This window comes from Dermacentor silvarum, chromosome 1 (assembly GCF_013339745.2).
Source record: "Dermacentor silvarum isolate Dsil-2018 chromosome 1, BIME_Dsil_1.4, whole genome shotgun sequence".
In the NCBI taxonomy this organism is placed as follows: Eukaryota; Metazoa; Arthropoda; class Arachnida; order Ixodida; family Ixodidae; genus Dermacentor; species Dermacentor silvarum.
Genome location: NC_051154.1, coordinates 432,275,200 through 432,293,082, shown reverse-complemented (window position 1 = coordinate 432,293,082; position 17,883 = coordinate 432,275,200). Strand labels below are relative to the sequence as shown.

Below are 17,883 nucleotides of genomic sequence, written 5' to 3'. Positions count from 1 at the left end.
GTTTGTTATCCCAACTAGTACCGGTAAATTGCGTAGTCTGTTTCACTACGCTTCAATCGATCTGTCCAACACGCTGTTGAATTTCTTTTGTTTCAAACTTGCCTATTCATGTGACATACATATGACAAGTTTTTTACGTGGACTTTTTTTTTGCTGTTGTTGTTCATTTTGTTCTGCTTGTTCTTACTGGCTTTGATGTTAACCCAATTTGTTCTTACTTTGTTCGTACTTTGTATCGCCCCCCCCCCCCCCTTACACAATGCCTCTGTGAGGCCTGTAAGGTACTTGTAAATAAATAAATAAATAAATAAATAAATAAATAAATAAATAAATAAATAAATGAATAAATACCTGATGAGGACCAAAAAGGCTGCATTATTAGGTGGTCTCACGAGTCATAACTGCGTATACAGGTCGAGTGCTTATATCGGCGTGGAACCCCCCCCCCCCACCCCCCCCCCCCCACCCCCCACTGTTGTTTTTCTATATTGTACTCTGGATATTGCTGTCACGTGTGACGTCCACGGAGATAGCCCGGAGCCAACGATTGCTTACGTTAGCAATTATACCGGCACTCCAGGCGCATTTCTGCCGTCGCCGTCGCCGTGAGGGTCTGCATAGAATCGAACGGCGATAAAATCATCGCCGCGCGCCGTATGCTGTATGTGTGAGTGAAAGCGTGCGAGGCTGCGCTGGCGATCGCGGCTCAATGTCGCGCATGCAAGGGAGGGAAGCGGGAAGGAAGCGCGCCCGTCTTCCGCCGCGCCCAACGCTCCGAGGCAGGATAGGGATGAGGCGGATGGGGGAGGGGGGGGGGGGGCGTTCCACTCAGAGCAGCCCCGTCAGCGGCGCGCCCGCGCGGGCCAGTTGTATCTTGAAACCCATCCTCGTCGGCTACAAAGTCCACCGTGCGCGGTGTTTTCGCGGCTTAGTTTGCGCTGATGCGAGACGCAGCACGACGACCAATTCGCTCGCAGCCGCACTTCCTCACCCCAGCATTTTGACAGCGAGTTTCCGCGGTGAGATCTGTTTGTGTTTGCTTGTGCGCGCGAGACACTATGCTTGTTGATTTAGTTAGTATGCCTATGTTTACAAGTTTTTACGGCCGATAAAACTACTATACTTACTTCGTATAGCTATCCACTAATTTCCTATCGCAATTGATAATTCGACTTTCTAGCGAAACTGCGACGTTTCACCAGCACCAGCCTAAATATGTTCTGTTTTTCAACTGCACAAAGCGCGTGCCACCCGCTGCGTTGGCTCAGCGGATATGGTGTTGCGCTGCTAAGCACGTGGTCGCGGGATCAAATCCCGGCCGTGGCGGCCGCATTTTGATGGGAGCGAAATGGGAAAACGCCCGTGTCCCGTGCATTGGGGGCACATTAAAGATCCCTGGTGGTCAAAAATAATTCGGAGTCCCCCACTGCAGTGTGCCTCATAATCAAATTGTGGTGTTAGCACGTAAAACCCCAGAATCCATCCATTGCGCATGCCTTCCCAACGCAGAAAAATGATAGATGACATTTGAATATGCGTAAGGTACTGAAATACATGTAGTTAAAGGAACGAACAACCGCCAAGAACGTATGATGAGATGTTGGTGGAAAAGGCAACAGCATAATTAGTGGGGATAGAATCTCGCATGATGTTCGCGATTTAGTAGGAATTACAATTTTAAACCGATACAGAATGCCGGGAGAACCGGTATGCCGCGCCAATTTGCGGAGAAACCCTGCTAGTATAGATGAATGCACTCAGATCGCTATGGGTAAATCGGCTGCTATTATGTACAGCATAATTAGTGTTCAATATAGCAGTCTGTATATTGTATAGGGATTTGCGGTTTATTATATGTCTAGGACGAGCGAAATATACGTTAAATGGACTGAGAACTGATAGTCCTGGTACCCATTTTTTTAGCGCAATGGAAATCTCACCAGTCAGAATGTCTTATCATGAAGTGGTAACGCGGAAAACGCCATGAAACATTTTTTTCCATGAATTTTTTGATCGGCAGGGCGGATGTAGTCTTCACGAGAAGCATGCTGAAAACAAGTGATAGGTGAGCGTGATAGCGATTATACAATGGCATTGGTGGGAGGCAGATAAGTGCTACCGTAGCTGTGAGAAAGCATTATATTGTTTATCAAGCCGATGTTCCTGCGAATAATGTTTTCCTAATTGTTAAACTATTTCTACAATAATAGCTACCTGTTTTCGCAGTTTCCTGTCCAATTGCTTTGGTCATTAAGCAGTCAAAAGTGCCTTTTAGCAAAGCCAAGTCCTCGAAAGCGAAATGACGCTTTTACACGTGATACGCTGTTCAGCGTGTTGCCGTAGCCACGCATGTGCTAATATTGTAGTGCGTCCACCCATTTACGGCACGACTAGTCGATGGCATTAGACCATACAACTCTGGGTACTTACTCGCAAACTCGCGCGCGTACCACAGCACATGCGCCGCCATGCATTGTGCGACGCGTGTGCCGTTCGTTAGCGAGGACTTTCTTTTCTTCGTAATAGGCATAGAATAAAGGGCAAGCGTGTAAGAATATATGAACTGCAAGTTTAAGCAATAAGTCTGCTGTACTTAATAACAGCCGACTGACGTACAGTAATCGCACATACAGCATCTGAAGTAACAAGGTTTCACCTTGTTACTTCAGTCTTTCACCATTGGTCTTCAGTCGTGAAAGAGCGGGCGAACTAGCGGCTTTCCTTGGCGCATGTGGAAGCTTCCGACAGCGGCGTGCACTCGGATTAGTCAGGTCGGCAAGGGAGAATCGTGTCGAGTGTACAGGAAGGTTCACGGCGATATACGAGGGAGAATGGGGAAAACCTGTCGTGGCCTGTCATTACTTGTCAATACCTTTCTGAGTGACCGACTAGCTTCTTCGGTAATTACAGACACGATGGCTCCTGTGTCGATCAGTGCAAGTGCGACAATTTCATCTACAGATACTTCGATAACGTTCGGCGGAGAAGAGCGAGGCCGTGTGCGGTTCGACACAGACGCAGTTCATGCCTCGGGAACTGCGGCGACTAGTTTTCCTGTTCGGTAGGAGTGGGACGACGACGCATTGCAGAAAGCGAACGGCGTCGTGGAGATGACGAGCAGCGATCATGGGCAGATGGACTGGCGGAGCGTGGAGAAGTCGGATGTGATTCAGGAGGCGACGAGATGAAAGGAACTGAAGGGGCGTAGGAGGGTGCATGTTGGTCAGCTCAGGGAAGCCATAAGCGACGTGGCCAGAACCGTACCACATGACCAGGGATGCCGTAATAGAAGCATATTGGGCGATTGTCGGGCGTGCGCCATGGTCCAGTGTTGGCTGGTAACCTGGTGGGAAAAGCGAGAGGAAGTGGACGTGATGGTACAGCGGGCAGTGGTGGTGAGAACGTCGGCGGTAGGGTCCTCGCTACAACTTCGGCGTACGTTGTGGGTGCAGGCACCGGCGGTGGTGCACGCCGGGACGGAATAGGCTCAGATACTTAGATTCGTGGTTAGATTCGTGGTTGCGCAACCACACGTTGGACGGTTGGAGACGCCTGTGAGGTTGAAGAGCGCGTTGTTCAACTTATGAGCATAGTCCCATTTGTTGTGGGCACTCACGCGTTCGTAGGATGAGCGCCAGTCACTGACGTCGTTTTGGGCGGAGCCGCTGAAGATTGCTGGGTCCGGATGACGCAGCGAGCGGGAACATAAAACGGAGGGGGAGGTCGGCGGTGGAGCTTGGTTTACTTCGTCAGGCACAATGGGCAGTAACTTCCGACTGCGGAGTTCCAGGGCTAGGGAAAGCCTAGCAACCTCCACCAAATATGTAACCTGGTTCAATTAACAAGCCAGAACGATACGCAGGCAGGTCAGTTGATCGAGCGCCAGGCACCGAGTGCAAGAGCTCTATTCTCGAGCTAGGCGTTCCCGATGCGCATGAAGAACACGCGTGTCTTCTTCGCTATAATATATATATTATAGCTGTAGGATGAATACGTTGCGCGCTAGCAGTGCAGAGTGCCATGCCAGATGGAGAGGTCATGACTTCTTTCAGCTTGCGACAAACATTTTCATGAGTGACGGAAACAGCGGCCCCGGTATCGATAAGCGCATGGGCGGATAAGCACATGGACGTCAATGACGTCTGCGGTGAAAATTGAGGCCTTAGAAAGTTCGATGAGCTTGCAGTTCTTGTAGTTCCGGAACTGCGCTAGTCAGTTTCCCTCAGCAGTAGGTGGCCGACGACGCATAGGTGACAGCGACTGTCGACGTGGAGAACTAGAACGGCGACTGTCTGAGCAGCGGTCGCGATCGAAGGGTCTCAGCGGCCAGTCAGCGGCATCTCGGCAACGTATCTCGGCGGCATGTTGTGGCGCGTAGGGAAACTGGTCGAAGGCGTCACCGTTCGAGGACATGTTACGACGACAAAAGCACACAACGTGACCAGCAATGCCACAGGAGAAGCAAATAGGCTGGTTGTCTGGGGTGCGCCACGTGTGGGCTCGACGAAGAAGCTGGGGTGACTGCCGTGGAACGGGAGCGGGAAGAACCCGGTGCGTTGGTGGTGAGACGGAAAAATTTGTCGCTGTTTCACCCGAAAGGCGAAGCACCAATTGCGATAGCAAATTAGTAGAGAGCTATACTGACTAAGGATAATAGTTTTATCAGCTGCATAAACTTGGACATGCAGCAGCACCAGCAACGCGCAGAACTGTTGTCGAATGCCGTCGGCGTTTTGCCCGCGTTCGCACCGAACGCACGCGGCGTTTTTATATAAATACGTATTTGGTGCCGCACCTAAACGTTGCCTCCCCTCCCGTCCCCCCACAGCCTTTCGTGCGAAGGAAAAATGGGCGTTTGCTCTCTATACGTGGAAAGGAAGAAAGAGACGCTTAATTCTGCAGCCCTTCAGGGAGCACGGCGCAGAAGGCGCGTTTGCCCGCCGACGTGCGTTCGCTTCCTGTGAAAGCGCGCGTCCCTCGCCCCCTTTCACTTGCACATACAGCGTCCGGAGCGAGGCGACGATTTCATCGCCGTTGACATCATACGGAACCTCACGGTGACGGCGACGACGACTGTGACGCCGACGGCAGAAATCTGCTTTGGAGTGTCCATATAATTGCTATCGCAATAATATGACGGTGGGGGTGGCATTGCGGTAGCGGCAGCATAGTTGAGCCATGGAGGCGTGACCCGCGACGGGAAGTCGGCATAAGAGAGTGGTGCCGTCGGAGATGTGAATAGCGGCGGGTATACAGTCAATATAGGAGGGTGATGCCGTCACAGGAGCTGGCGGGTGAACGGGGGCAAGTGCGTCAGATATTTGGGCACGGATGGCTTGTTGCACGGCTGGAGTAAGTGTTGGGTGGGGCAGGCTCCTGGCTGTGAGGAAGCAGCGACAGCTGTCAGACCACTTCCTCGCGAAAGAAATCCTTCAGCTGAAGGACGAGAGCAGAAGGATCGGTATGGCCAGCGGCAACTGCAATGGCCGAGACTGAGTGAGCTTGTGGGACGTTTTGGCGGGCGATGGTACGTTGGCGGCGCAATTCGTCGAAACTCTTGACACAGGCTCAAGAGAACGGTGACGCTGGTTGGACTCTTGGCCAGCAGCATTTGAAACGCGTCGTCGTCAATACCCTTCAGAATATCTTTCTTCTCGTCCTCCGCCATCGTTGGATTAACACGGCTGCAGATATCCAATACATCCTCAATATCGCTGGGAAAAGTTGCTGTGATCGCTGGCGTAGGCGCTGCTAAGCGGGTAGTTTGCGGACAGCGGGGCGGCCAAACACATCGGTGAAATGTGCCTTGAATGCCCGCGAATACACGCAAAGTGCCTCGAGCGACCAGTCGCGCGGCAATTCTGCGTGTATTCGCGGGCTCCTTACACACTCAGAAAAACATAATTATGTAGCACGTATTGAGCAACAGAAAGGTATATCAGGAGTTTGTCATGTTGCTCTACAATCTTCTCATTGACACTTTGACAAGTAGAACAGTATATCTCGAGTTATATAATTAATTACAATTACCTAATCAAATCTCAGGAACCAGAAAATTACTGGTGGTTACTCCACTGTATTGGAAACAATGCGCACTAGGTTTGCTTCCCGTAACGCCGTTCCTCTTTGTTTAAATCGTGCTGCGTGATAGCACGATTATATATATATATATATATATATATATATATATATATAATATAGGCCCAAAGCAGTGGACAGGAAACCACGAAAGCACGTAGCTATTATTGTAGAAATACTGCAGCACTTCAGAAAACGTGAACTGCATGAACATCGGCTTGATAAACCAAATATTACTTCCTTACAGCTAGGGCCACACTTGTTTGCTTCCCGCCATTGCCGGCATATAATCGTTATCGCTCTCACCTGTCCTTGTTTCTAGCATGCTTCCAGCGTACGACTTCATGAACACGATCGAGACTACAGATCACAAAAAGTTTCTTGAAAAATGTGTCACGGCGTTTTCCGCGTTACCACTATAAGATTGGACACTTTGACTGGTAAGCTTTCCGTTGTATTAAGAAAGCAGCTGCCATAAGCATGGATTTTTGCTCTTTTTAAGAATACGAACTCTGCAAGAATTTCTGTAAGCGAACAAGTGCTGGCTAAACCGCGTTTCACTTAAACAGACACAAGCTTCACAAGTATGGTTTTTGACTTCATATGAATGAGATCAACAGTAATTCATTTGCAGTTGTCTTGAGTTACTCAGACTATCTTTTGGAGCTCCATTGATCATTTAGTCAAGTTTTACTATTTAAAACTTAAAATATTCGTTGTAGGGCATCAGTCCTACATTAAAGTTGTAGAGCGTACTCCGAAGCACCCAGTGCAGTTGTTTCCAGGATGTTATTTTTACCGTGGCTCTACTGTAGCTAACGTACTGATAAATATTGGCGTTGATGAAATAATAACTAAATATTCTAAGATGTGGAATGCATTAAGCAGCTTTTTTAGGACTTTTATGCCTTTTGATGTAATCGGTTTTCACAAACACCACATTTCCTTCGCGTCTGTTCACTGGAAGCTACTGGTTCCCAACAAATCAGCATCGTAAATAAGAAGCGTGTAACCATCCTCACGACCATCGAAAGCTCATATGAGAGCCCGAAAGTTCGCTCGTTTCTTTGCTATGCGCGGTGAAGCAAACTTCCAGACCCATCTCATCCACATGACGTCGCGCTAGCGTGCGGAGGTCTTGGTCTAGGTGGTTTTGGCCGAAGCCCGACACAGCAGCCGCGTGATCTACTTCGTACATTAAAGTTACACCTACCAGCTGCTTGCATATAACGCAAAACAACAAGAAAAAAAGCACGATTGCTTTGGATCATTCTTCCGAAAGGAATAAACGTACTACTTATCGTATAGTGTAAGGTGCGTCCCATGCAGAGCCTGGCCAGTTACTATGTTGTAGTACCAAGCCGCTTCATACTTAAAATGTGTCAAAGCACCGTTGCCAGATATTCATACCAATGTGCAATTAGCGACACGCATAGCGTTCACTCCTCTTATCCCTCTTTCAAAGACAAAAAGAACACGCAACACACGCAACCAGCCGAGTAGTGCCAAAGCTAAGCCTGTCCGCTGTGCATCTACTTCGCTAACTATTCCTTCCCCTCCGACCCACACGACGTTGTTTCACAATCACTTTCGATCCGATGGTTTTCACTATCGCTTATATCTGCGAACGAACATATTGAAGACAAAATCATCTTAGTCGACTTCAGAATGACTTGGCGTATCTTGGATATGGGTATCTTGTAACCCCTTCTAGAAAAAAAAGTGGTCGGTTGAATGACTTGTAGGTGTAGTATGAGCATGAAAATTGTATTAAATGATACCTCATCATGCGGAGAAGACATAGCAAATGCCAGCAATTGAAGATATAAAAAACCTGTGTAATTAGCCGAGTGTATTTAGAGGGTTAGATGAGTCTCTGTGTCGCTGTCATCCTCTGCCGAGCCGCCGCCAAGTGCTATCTAACTTAACTGCCGCACCCTTCTCTAGATGGCGCGGAGTGCCCGAGTTCCGTTGGAAACGTTAGGATTTAAAGACGGAAGGACTAACTCGTCAGCAGTCGAGATAAGTAAGAAATGTTTAGAGTACTGGCGGAATAAAAAGCAGGAAAGTGGCTCAGAGAACCGGATTCATTGCAAGAGTAGGTAACGTCACGACACAGTGAGAGGAGTTTTAAATATGAAAGATCGAGATCTGAACGAGAAAAGGCACGATTGCGATAGATGTAGTAAAACTTGAACAAATCAAGCAGGCTAGGTGGATATTTGGCTCCACCCCGTTTCAAAGGGGGGGGGGGGGGTATGGTATCGAGGCATGTTGTTCGGGACGGAGAAAAGCTGGGTGAGAGAAGCGCGTCTGTGTGTGCATGCGCGCTGTATAATCCTTGAGTGGACGCGAAAGCGGCGCGCCAGCCTTGACACAGCCCTATCGGCGCGGTACCTCGGAGTGTGGAGCGGTTCTTAACGGCAACATGCCGCCGCGTCGAGAGACAGCTGTCGATGCTGAAGAGAGGAAACACAAGGAAGGTTAAAACTGTGCGAAAAAACGAGGACAAGCGGAAGGCACATACAGTACATCACGAGCGCAGACTCCCAACTGTTTATTCTTGGTAATCAAACCATAGGCTATTTCAAGCAAGAACCCAGGCATTTGACCACATCGTCACTCACACATGTGCAGATAACATAAGAGAGAATTCTGCAGACCAACTGTGTAACACCGCTTGCACCGAATAAACCACAATTTACACCTATCTTTGCTACAAAAATTATCAGGACAAAGAAACGAAGACGGAATTTGTCTCCTAACAGTAACCGAAGTGTAGGCGATACGTGAGGGAATGAAAAGGCGCGAGGGTACATATAAAACATGGGTAAAACAAAGGTCAACACAAGTGAAGGCGGCAGGGACGAAAAAGGGAACGAAAGCCTACGAAGATGTCAGAATGAAAACAAGGAACCGTATTAAATGCGAAGGTGAGACTATTAAAAAGAACGTGAGAACTTGTGAAAGTGGCTTGAGGCGAGATTAAAAACATGGTAAAAGATGAAACTCAGCTTAACAAGCGAGCGATTATAATCCTGGAAAACCAAACAAACCGCGTGTGAAGGTACCAACAAGTGCTTTCCAGAAAAGCAACTTCTTCCGGTAAAAGCGAAACAGACGGCGTTCTGAGACGCCTGTCGCTAGATTAATGATATGAAATACTTCGAAAATCTCCCTTTTGGTCTGGTCTCTCGATCTGAACAGAAAAGTTGTGTTTTCCAAGATCGATTTACAAGGGGTCTTTTGCAGACCCTCACCTTTACCTTTGCAACCTTTACAATGTTGGGCTAAGGTGCCTCCTGCATTATTCTTTACATTCAATTTACGTTCAGTGCCCTTTCATTTAAACACCTACCCGTTGGTCCGATGTGAAACCTGCCACAGGTGAGGGGAATTAGATGAACCCCACACCTGCACTCAGTGAACTGCTTATCGTGCTTCGTTGTCCACTGAGACCTACTGTTATTTTCTTGTGTCACCAAAGGGAACACTCTGCTTAGTTTACATGGAGCCGAGAAGATTACCTTGACCCCGTAACAATTCGCCACTTTTTTATGTTATGATTAACTTGGTGAATGTAGGGCATAACCTGAAGTTTATTTTTCTTGATAGTCTCCATTTTTTTTGCAACCTTTTAGTTTATGCAAGAGACTTTCACACGCACCAGTGCATAAATTCGAAGGGTATCCAGCCGAAAGGAAGCGCTGCACTTAGTGATTAAAGCTAGTTTCTATTTTATGCTCACAGGATTTTTCCAGGGCGGACTTACAGGCTAGGGCTTTTGATAGCGCGCTTAACAAGCTGGGAATGCGCGCTTTCGAACAGCAGCGGGGTCTTTTTGTCCTCGGATTGTGATACCAACAGATGTGTTTGGCGGCGAAATGAAGTTTTAGGTAGAAGAACTGTAGGCAGTTGTCACTTGCCAACTCATGGGTGAAGGCGAGGCCACCGGAGGCGGTTTCAAACATTTCTAGAATGGAACTGGTGGCATCATCAAGGTTATCCTTTGCAGACAGATGAAATATGACTAGGTAATCGTCTACATAACGGGAAATGCGCGACATTTGTTGACCAGAAATTCGTTGTTGAACCCGCTGATCAAACACTGATAAAATATGTTGCATAGAACACGTGCAACAGAAGAACCTATACAAACCCCATCCTTTTGACCATAATATTTTTCTTTAAATTCGATGGCAGTGGAGCTCAGATAGAAGCTTAACAATTCAAGGAAATGCTCTGTGCTCACCCTTGCCATATTCTGAAAGCCGACTTCACCATTTTCTTGTATTTGATGCCTTATTTCGGAAAACAAGCCATCATGCGGTATCGAGTAGAAGAGACCTATGCCGATGGAAAACCCTGTGGTGACCGTCGGAAGGCCATCATCCAAGTGCTTGCGCCGCGTTCTAGAAACGGGTCCTTGCCAAGTAACTTCTGCAGGTTTGACTGTAGGTAGTTCCCAATTGTCCGTTGCCAGGTTTCTTTCTCTGAAAGGATGGCTCACAGGGGGCAGTCCGGTTTATGAGTTTTACCAGTGGAGAAGATTTCAAGATGACCTGTCAGTTTTTTCTCGACTACATTTTTTAAGACCTCAAGGTGCATGCGCTTCAGTAACTTGACTACAAGACGTTTGTTTCTTTGGAAGGAAGTCAGTATGCTGCAAATTCTTTCTTACAGCTTCGGTGGCCTTTCTGCCAAAGGCGGTGACAGTCAAAATAACAAAGCCATCTTTATCTGCTTGTACCATGGCGCGATAATTTTTCTTAAGGTAGTTAACCACTTTCCTTAAGGGATATTTTTTTACTGTCAGACCACTTACGGTGCGTTGCAGACCGTTCACTCCGTCCCCGACGACGCGCTCCCGCTGCTTTTCAGCAATGTGCTGGCCCACTCGTCGCACCATGACGAGAAGCTCTGAGAGCTTGGGTGCTGGCTCAAAGGAAAACTTAGGCCCTTTGTGGAGTATCTTCTGGACGTCTTCAGGCAGATCAGCGTTTTATAGAATGTTGACGGTGCTGACAGGCGGGCTTTTTTCCTCTTTTTGAGGAGAGACCATCTCGCACGTTGCCATAGGAACTCTGCAGCGTTGGCGGCTAGCATCTTGTATTCAGCGAGTAGCAGCCACAACGAAGGCGTCTAGATTGTTCTGAAGTAGCACCTCAAGCCAGTCGGATCATAATCTGACGTTTCTTCAGCACTCGGACTACAATACCTTGGATATTTTTCGGATATGGCTCCAGGAAGGAACCAGGTGGCTGAACAGTGCTTGAACTTGTGGAGGGACTATCCTGCGCTTCAGGCAATACGCAAGAATACGGGATTGGCAGGTGGCCACTGCGATGACGTTCACGGATGAAATTTCTGCATTTCTGCATCTGGGTTTGGTTCCGAGCACAAAATAGAACCCAGAGGAGAAGAAATATACTTTAGTAGGACGTTCTTGCCGGCTAGTTGGTTCGTTAGCGCAGTTTTAACCGTCTTTAAAGTATGAACCTATTTGCCATCAAGAATGTCCTACTAAAGGAAACACAAACGCGCCAACTCCGCTTCCGCTCGACGGTCCAATGAGAGTGCAGACGCACGTGAAGCTGTGTTCGCCAAAGCACGCGCCAGCCACACCAAGAAGACGGCCGAAGTTGCTAGACCATTCTCGCCCAAATGCGTGATTCGTGCCGTGCCCGCCAGCAGCGGCAGGACGTCGAACGGCGCTTCGAGGTCCTGGCGCGCAACAACACAGACGCGCGCCTGCCGAGACTTCTGAAGAATACAACGGGCGTCTCCTACTTTGCAGGGAGGCGGAGACTCGATGGGGGTCGACCTAATTGCGCTTGAAATAGGATAGGATTAAGGTACTAAATAGGAATAAACATGAAAAAAAGAATACATACATATAATCAACATTTAATCATCGAATCAGTTGAACAACCATCAGGTCTCCCTTGTCTTGCTTAACGTCGACACCATGTTTGCCCTTTTTACAGCGGAGTTATACGCTAGTTTCCAGCGGATCGCTGCGTGCGTAGACCGAGCGCGCAGACCAAAAACACCGTAGCCTCGATACAAAGCAAAACCATATCACCGGTGTGCCTCAGCTGCGTTTAATAGCCAATGGGTGTGTCTCTTTGGCTGGAGACGTCACGCACTTCATAAACACGTTATCTCAGTTGCGTTCCGGCCGTGCAATGGGTAAGCCGCGTATTGTGCGGACCGAGGAAGAATATATATACCATATCTACAGCTCTGCTGGTCACCCACTTTCACTGAGTGGAATGAGACTGAGTTTTTCTTTTTTATACCTCCTGGAGGGTGCAACTTCTCGTTCGTCAAATGTGAATTGAGCTTTTTTTTTAGAACGGTCACTATGTTACGGGCCTCCAGAAACTACGCTGTACTGAATGGACCCGACATTGGTGGATTGCGATGCTACCACTATACGACACCTGCAGAGTCACCTGCTGGTCTAAACCATTGTAGACTTGGCACTATTTGTAACTGGTGAATCTTGACAATGGTGCGATCACTTTCTAGAGCGCTATTCGCAGTAAGGGCTCATACCGTTATTTCTCGACAGACAATGATCTATGAAATCAGGAAAGTCATATAAAATTATGATATCGGTGTTCTTTTGCCCTCGTTAACTGGTGCTGTATTCCGGAAGTTTTCACATCTTCATTGAGCCTGGCGAAAACCTCGCCATAGCGATGGTTGTGCAGATAACAGTACAATTTCGCCTTCGCGAGTTCACCACGTTCGACAGCTTAGCATTGTGCGTCAGCGTTTGATACCAAATCAGCATGGCAATGTGCGCACGCTAGCTGTCTTAGAATATAAAATCGCAATGCTCGGCGCAGGATTCACGGGATGCAGTTCTGGACAAGTGATTCTTGGAGGCTACGACATGAGCCTCTGCACGCGTGAAGCCCGCCACAGCATCGGCTACTGTCCTCAGAATAATATCTTCTTCCAGGACCTAACGATTGAGGAGCACCTTGTCTTCTTCGCCGTGGTAATTTTTTGTTTTTACTCTTTACTTGTAACCGTGATTGATTGGCATTCAAAGATGCACATAAAAGAACAACTGACTTGCACTGGATCTGGCGAACACCTTAATTAAGCCCTTTATCCTGCATAATGACTCGTACTAGACCAGAAAGAAAAGGGCAATTGAAAAGATTGGTTTTAAGCTTCCTGCCTAGGGGCGCTGTCTGAAATGGCGTGAACAGCTCCCTACATGATGTCATCGTATCACAGCACAATGCCGTGGAAGCGATAAAATATGCGAAATGCACCAATCCTCCCGAGATCCTTGCATTTTATTATCGTCTGATATTGATTTGTGCAAATGAGTATAAGCTCCCGAAAAACAGGAACAGGGCCGACTTCGTGTAACACGTGCTTACTCAAGGGCTATATTGGGGCACAACTTCTCCAGTAATCAGTCAAAAGCTAGGGAGCCATACCTCAAGCACATGTGTCGCAAACCGAAGTAGCCGGAACCGTCAGCGACAACCATGCAAATAATTGAAAATGGCAGAAGTTTCACCCCCCCCCCCCCTTCTTTTGGCGCAGCTCAAAGGTGCCCCGCGATCCAATGTGCGCCTCATCGTGGTGACCCTGCTAAACGACGTGGGGCTGATGCCATTCCGCTCGACAAAGCCCAGCGACCTTTCTTTGGGGCAGCTGCGGCGCCTCTGCACCGCACTAGCCATCGTGGCCGGGCCTAGGGTATGTAAGAAGTGCATTTGTTGCACTGCTCAAGGATCGTATTTGTATGCTCGAAGAAATGACATGTTTGTCAAACACTTCCAGATATTATTTCCGTCGAGATGCATAGTTAGTTGCTGCTTCCACGAAAACAATCAAGCAATGACGTTTCATTCTCGAATCTGCAATGGAAACGATAGCTGTGAGACCTATGGGAGCTGTGGTAGCGTTTCTTCGTGTCGAGCGTAGTTACTACTCACATTTTAGCATGTTTGCGATGTTTTTTATCAGCCGTAAGGGAGCTGCCAAGGTTGTTTCCAGCATCAGGACCCAGTGTTCACTGAGCATCCTGTAATACGTTCCCGCGCAATCGCCATATCCTGCGTTCCACAATAACAAATCGGGGCGGCTGTCAGCTCCTTAATAGTCGGTACGTTTGCTACAAGAACTAAATGATTAATGGCGAAGTACTGTCCAATAAGGCTTCGACTGGGACTAGTTGGTATGATATCATTCTGTTTACGGCGCTTTTCTGTTATACAAATGGCAAAAAAAGAAATACTGACACACATACGCGCACATGTGTGTCAGTCTTGTTTTTTTCCTTTGTATAACTGTATAGCGCAGTAAAGATAACGGTGCAGTACTGCACCACCTGCTTATGCTTGTCCACATGGCGGCAACCGAACACCGATCTTTAGGCCTTCCATCGTTGGAATCCTTTACCCGAATACAGATTGACCCCGTGTTCACAAACGGGCGCCTACCGGAAACTATTCTTGGAATACACTGCGTGGAGTTATTGTTCATATACAGTAACTCTTGCCTCTCGCATAGTAACGTCGGTGATATATAAAATGGCAATGAAAGCCATAAAATTAGAACTGTCGAAGTGGGTGCAGAAAATCATGTACTGGGGCTACTACAGAATGGGTTCAGGCCAGGCAGACGCTTAGAGGATAATATACTCAGTGCACAGAGGTTTAAATAGCTCAGAATAGACCTTTATAGATAACAATTGTAGATATTAAGGAAGTCTACGACAACGTAGACAGGGAACTGTTATGGGATACTCTGAAGCACCAAGATATAGATGAAAATTTTGTGGAGCTGCAGAGGGAGGTACATAGAGACAACCGAGTACAAATCCTATGGGAAGGACGGAAATGCAATGAAGTGTGGGACATTTACCAAGGACTGAAGCAAGGATGGCCTCTTTCTCTATTGCTCACGCTTTATGTTAAGGGCATAGAAATACGACTGGAGAACAGTAAATTATGGCTTGACTTATCTTACTCTCATAATGGGCAAATGGTGCTGGGCAAATGGACGTAATGGGCAAATGGGACTGATGTATGCGGACGACATAGGGCTACTAGTGGACAATGGAAGAGGTTTACAGAGGCTTGCGAATATCTGTGGTAGCGCAACAACAAATCTAGGCCTTGAGGCCTGATTACAAAGAAATCGGGAATTATGATCTGCAATGAAGAGACGAATAATTACGTGGTATCAATTGAACAGCAAGGCATACCCATAGTCAAGCAATATAAATACCTCGACGTATACATTAACGAAATGGAGACTTACTCAAGGACCCACCAAGATGATCTGAATATAAAGGGGAAATGGAATGGGGAGCAATAATGAAACATACAACACTTTGGGGCTACAAAAAATATGAGGTGGTGCATTGAATATGGAAAGGAGTAATGGTACCAGCGCTAACGTTTGGAAATGCCATTCTATGCTTAAAATCGTATATCTTGTCGGGGTTGGAAGTTAACCAAAGATCGGTAGGCCGGTTGGCTTTGGGAGCACATGGTGCAACCACACACACACACAAAAAGGAGAGAATGCCAATGAAAAGGGGATGCCACTAAATCATCATCATCATCAAGGTGGAATTTAGGAATATTTTAAAATATGGAGCTAAGACGTTTAAACGGAAAGGGCTCAGAAGTGCCGCAAATTATTAGGGCAGGTTGTAGAATATATAGCAATAGTAATTGTAAAGGATGGAGAAGAATGGATAACAGGAGAAATAATGGAGAAACTAGAGAAATTTTGTGAAGCTTCCTGCAACAGGAACTCCAAACAGAATTAATTTGTCTGCTACAACGTACCCAAAGACACATGCGCAGAAAGTATACTAATAAATGAAGGCTACGAGCCCTTACTGTCGGAACGTTAGGTCGTGCTATATATTGGTAATTTCAGACGCACCACCATGCAGTTGATAGACATAAAAAGCTTGCGTCTGTGTTTCGGCAACCTTTTCTGAATTCGTCGTATTAGCGCCCTAGATGAGGGGCGGCGGTAGCAGGTCGGGCCACGCGATATCTCTCAACCTAAATCCAGGTCTTTCTGTCATATTACAAAGTACATTTATGGAAAACTGCATCGCTCGAAATAAGCAAAACGTTCATGTGCACTTCTTTTCTCGTTTCTTGTGACTCCACAAGTGGCGGCAAGCGTGCTGGACAATCAAGTCTATGTACTGTGTGGCATTATCGATGGTTTCAGAAGAACACAGTTCACCGAGAAAGGTGAAGAGACTACTTCATGGCCACAAAATGGGTTCTACTGGAGGGCTTTGTAAGCTGCTTGAATGCATGCTACCAAAGAACGCTTTTTAACATGTGGTGGTTGCGGCATGCAGCTGGTTGTGCTGGACGAGCCGACGGCTAACATGGACCCTGATGGTCGCCGCGAGATGTGGGAGCTGTTGCTCAAGATACGTCGACACTGCTCCATCCTGGTCACCACGCAGGATCTGGACGAAGCAGACGTGCTTGGGGACCGAGTCTTCATCATGGCTCAAGGAAGAATACGGTGCGTCTAGCACCAATGTCAGAAAAGCTCAGGCGACGGCACTGGGTCATCGCGATGCAAGGCCGTTGTTCAAAGCCCAGGCGCTCCCTCATTCGCTTTGCTTGACTTCAGTATAAGCAGCTAATTTTGTCCAGTTCTGGTTCTTCAGATTGCCGCCAAGTCTAACGAGGGTTCGCACTTGCTTATGATTGAAAGCCGCTGTTACGGATGTGTCAGGACATGTGCCTTCCATCTATACACGTCCCTATCTCCTCTCCGCCTTCCCTTCCTTTTTTTGACGTCGTCTTTAAGATCGGTCAGAGGAAGTCGCTTTCTAAAACCGCAAGTAACAAAAGCATGTAACATGTCTTCTAGCTTTACAACCGTACGGTACCACCTTACTTAATGTGCCTTACTTTGGTATTGTTGTGTAGAGGAAAGAAGCCATTACTCCATCATGCATGGTTCGCGTGCACAGGGCCGGTATTTTGTAGCGATGCGTTATGCTTTATTCGATACGAGTCTTATCATCCACCGCGCACGGCCGGCTGATCCCGTTGATAACCTGAGCGGGCCATCGCTCTGACCACTGACCGAGCGCGAAAAATCATTAGCATCGGAAAGGCATCGCTACAAAATACCGGCCCTGATGGCGCTGCTCAGGCCATGCATCACGAAATCGTAGCTACATTTAGCCTCTCGCTCGGCGTTCAGAGATGCATAGCTCGGCATGCGTTTGGCGATCCGAGCGGCAGTGATCACGTTTGAGAGAGCTCACTCAACCATAGTAGGTATAATCCACCAAACTAAAACCTGTGGCACTGAGGAGTTACACAACCTACAAGTGTGCAATTTCTTGCTGAAATTTCAGGCTAGCTCGGCTATGGCACCCTCGTGTTTGACTCGCAGGGTACAGAAATGGCGTAAAGAGACTCTGGCAGCGCGACAAAGGGTTGCCAAATCACGCCCGCCGCGTATGGCCACGGTGTGCCACTACGAATAGGGAGCAAGCACGATTCCAATTCCCGCCGTGGTTGCTCAGCGGCTATGGTGTTGGGCTGCTGAGCACGAGGTCGCGGGATCGAATCCCGGCCACTGCGGCCGCATTTCGATGGGGGCGAAATGAGAAAACACCCGTGTACTTAGATTTAAGTGCACGTTAAAGTACCCCAGGTGGTCCAAATTTCCTAAGTCCCCCACTACGGCGTGCCTCATAATCAGAACGTAGTTGGGGCACGTAAAACCCTATAATTTCATTTTTAACGATTCCAAGGTTAGACA

General features: G+C 47.6%; 1 protein-coding gene across 1 annotated transcript in view; it reads left to right on the top strand.

Annotated features, from left to right (window-relative positions):
- LOC119448311 (phospholipid-transporting ATPase ABCA3-like) overlaps positions 1-17,883 on the top strand; it is a 150,405-nt gene that overhangs the window by 37,900 nt on the left and 94,622 nt on the right. Inside the window, exons 8-10 of the mRNA XM_049664094.1 lie at positions 12,936-13,090; positions 13,654-13,809; positions 16,451-16,623. Coding sequence (XP_049520051.1) covers positions 12,936-13,090; positions 13,654-13,809; positions 16,451-16,623 — 484 coding nt within the window. The remainder of the gene's footprint in view (positions 1-12,935; positions 13,091-13,653; positions 13,810-16,450; positions 16,624-17,883) is intronic.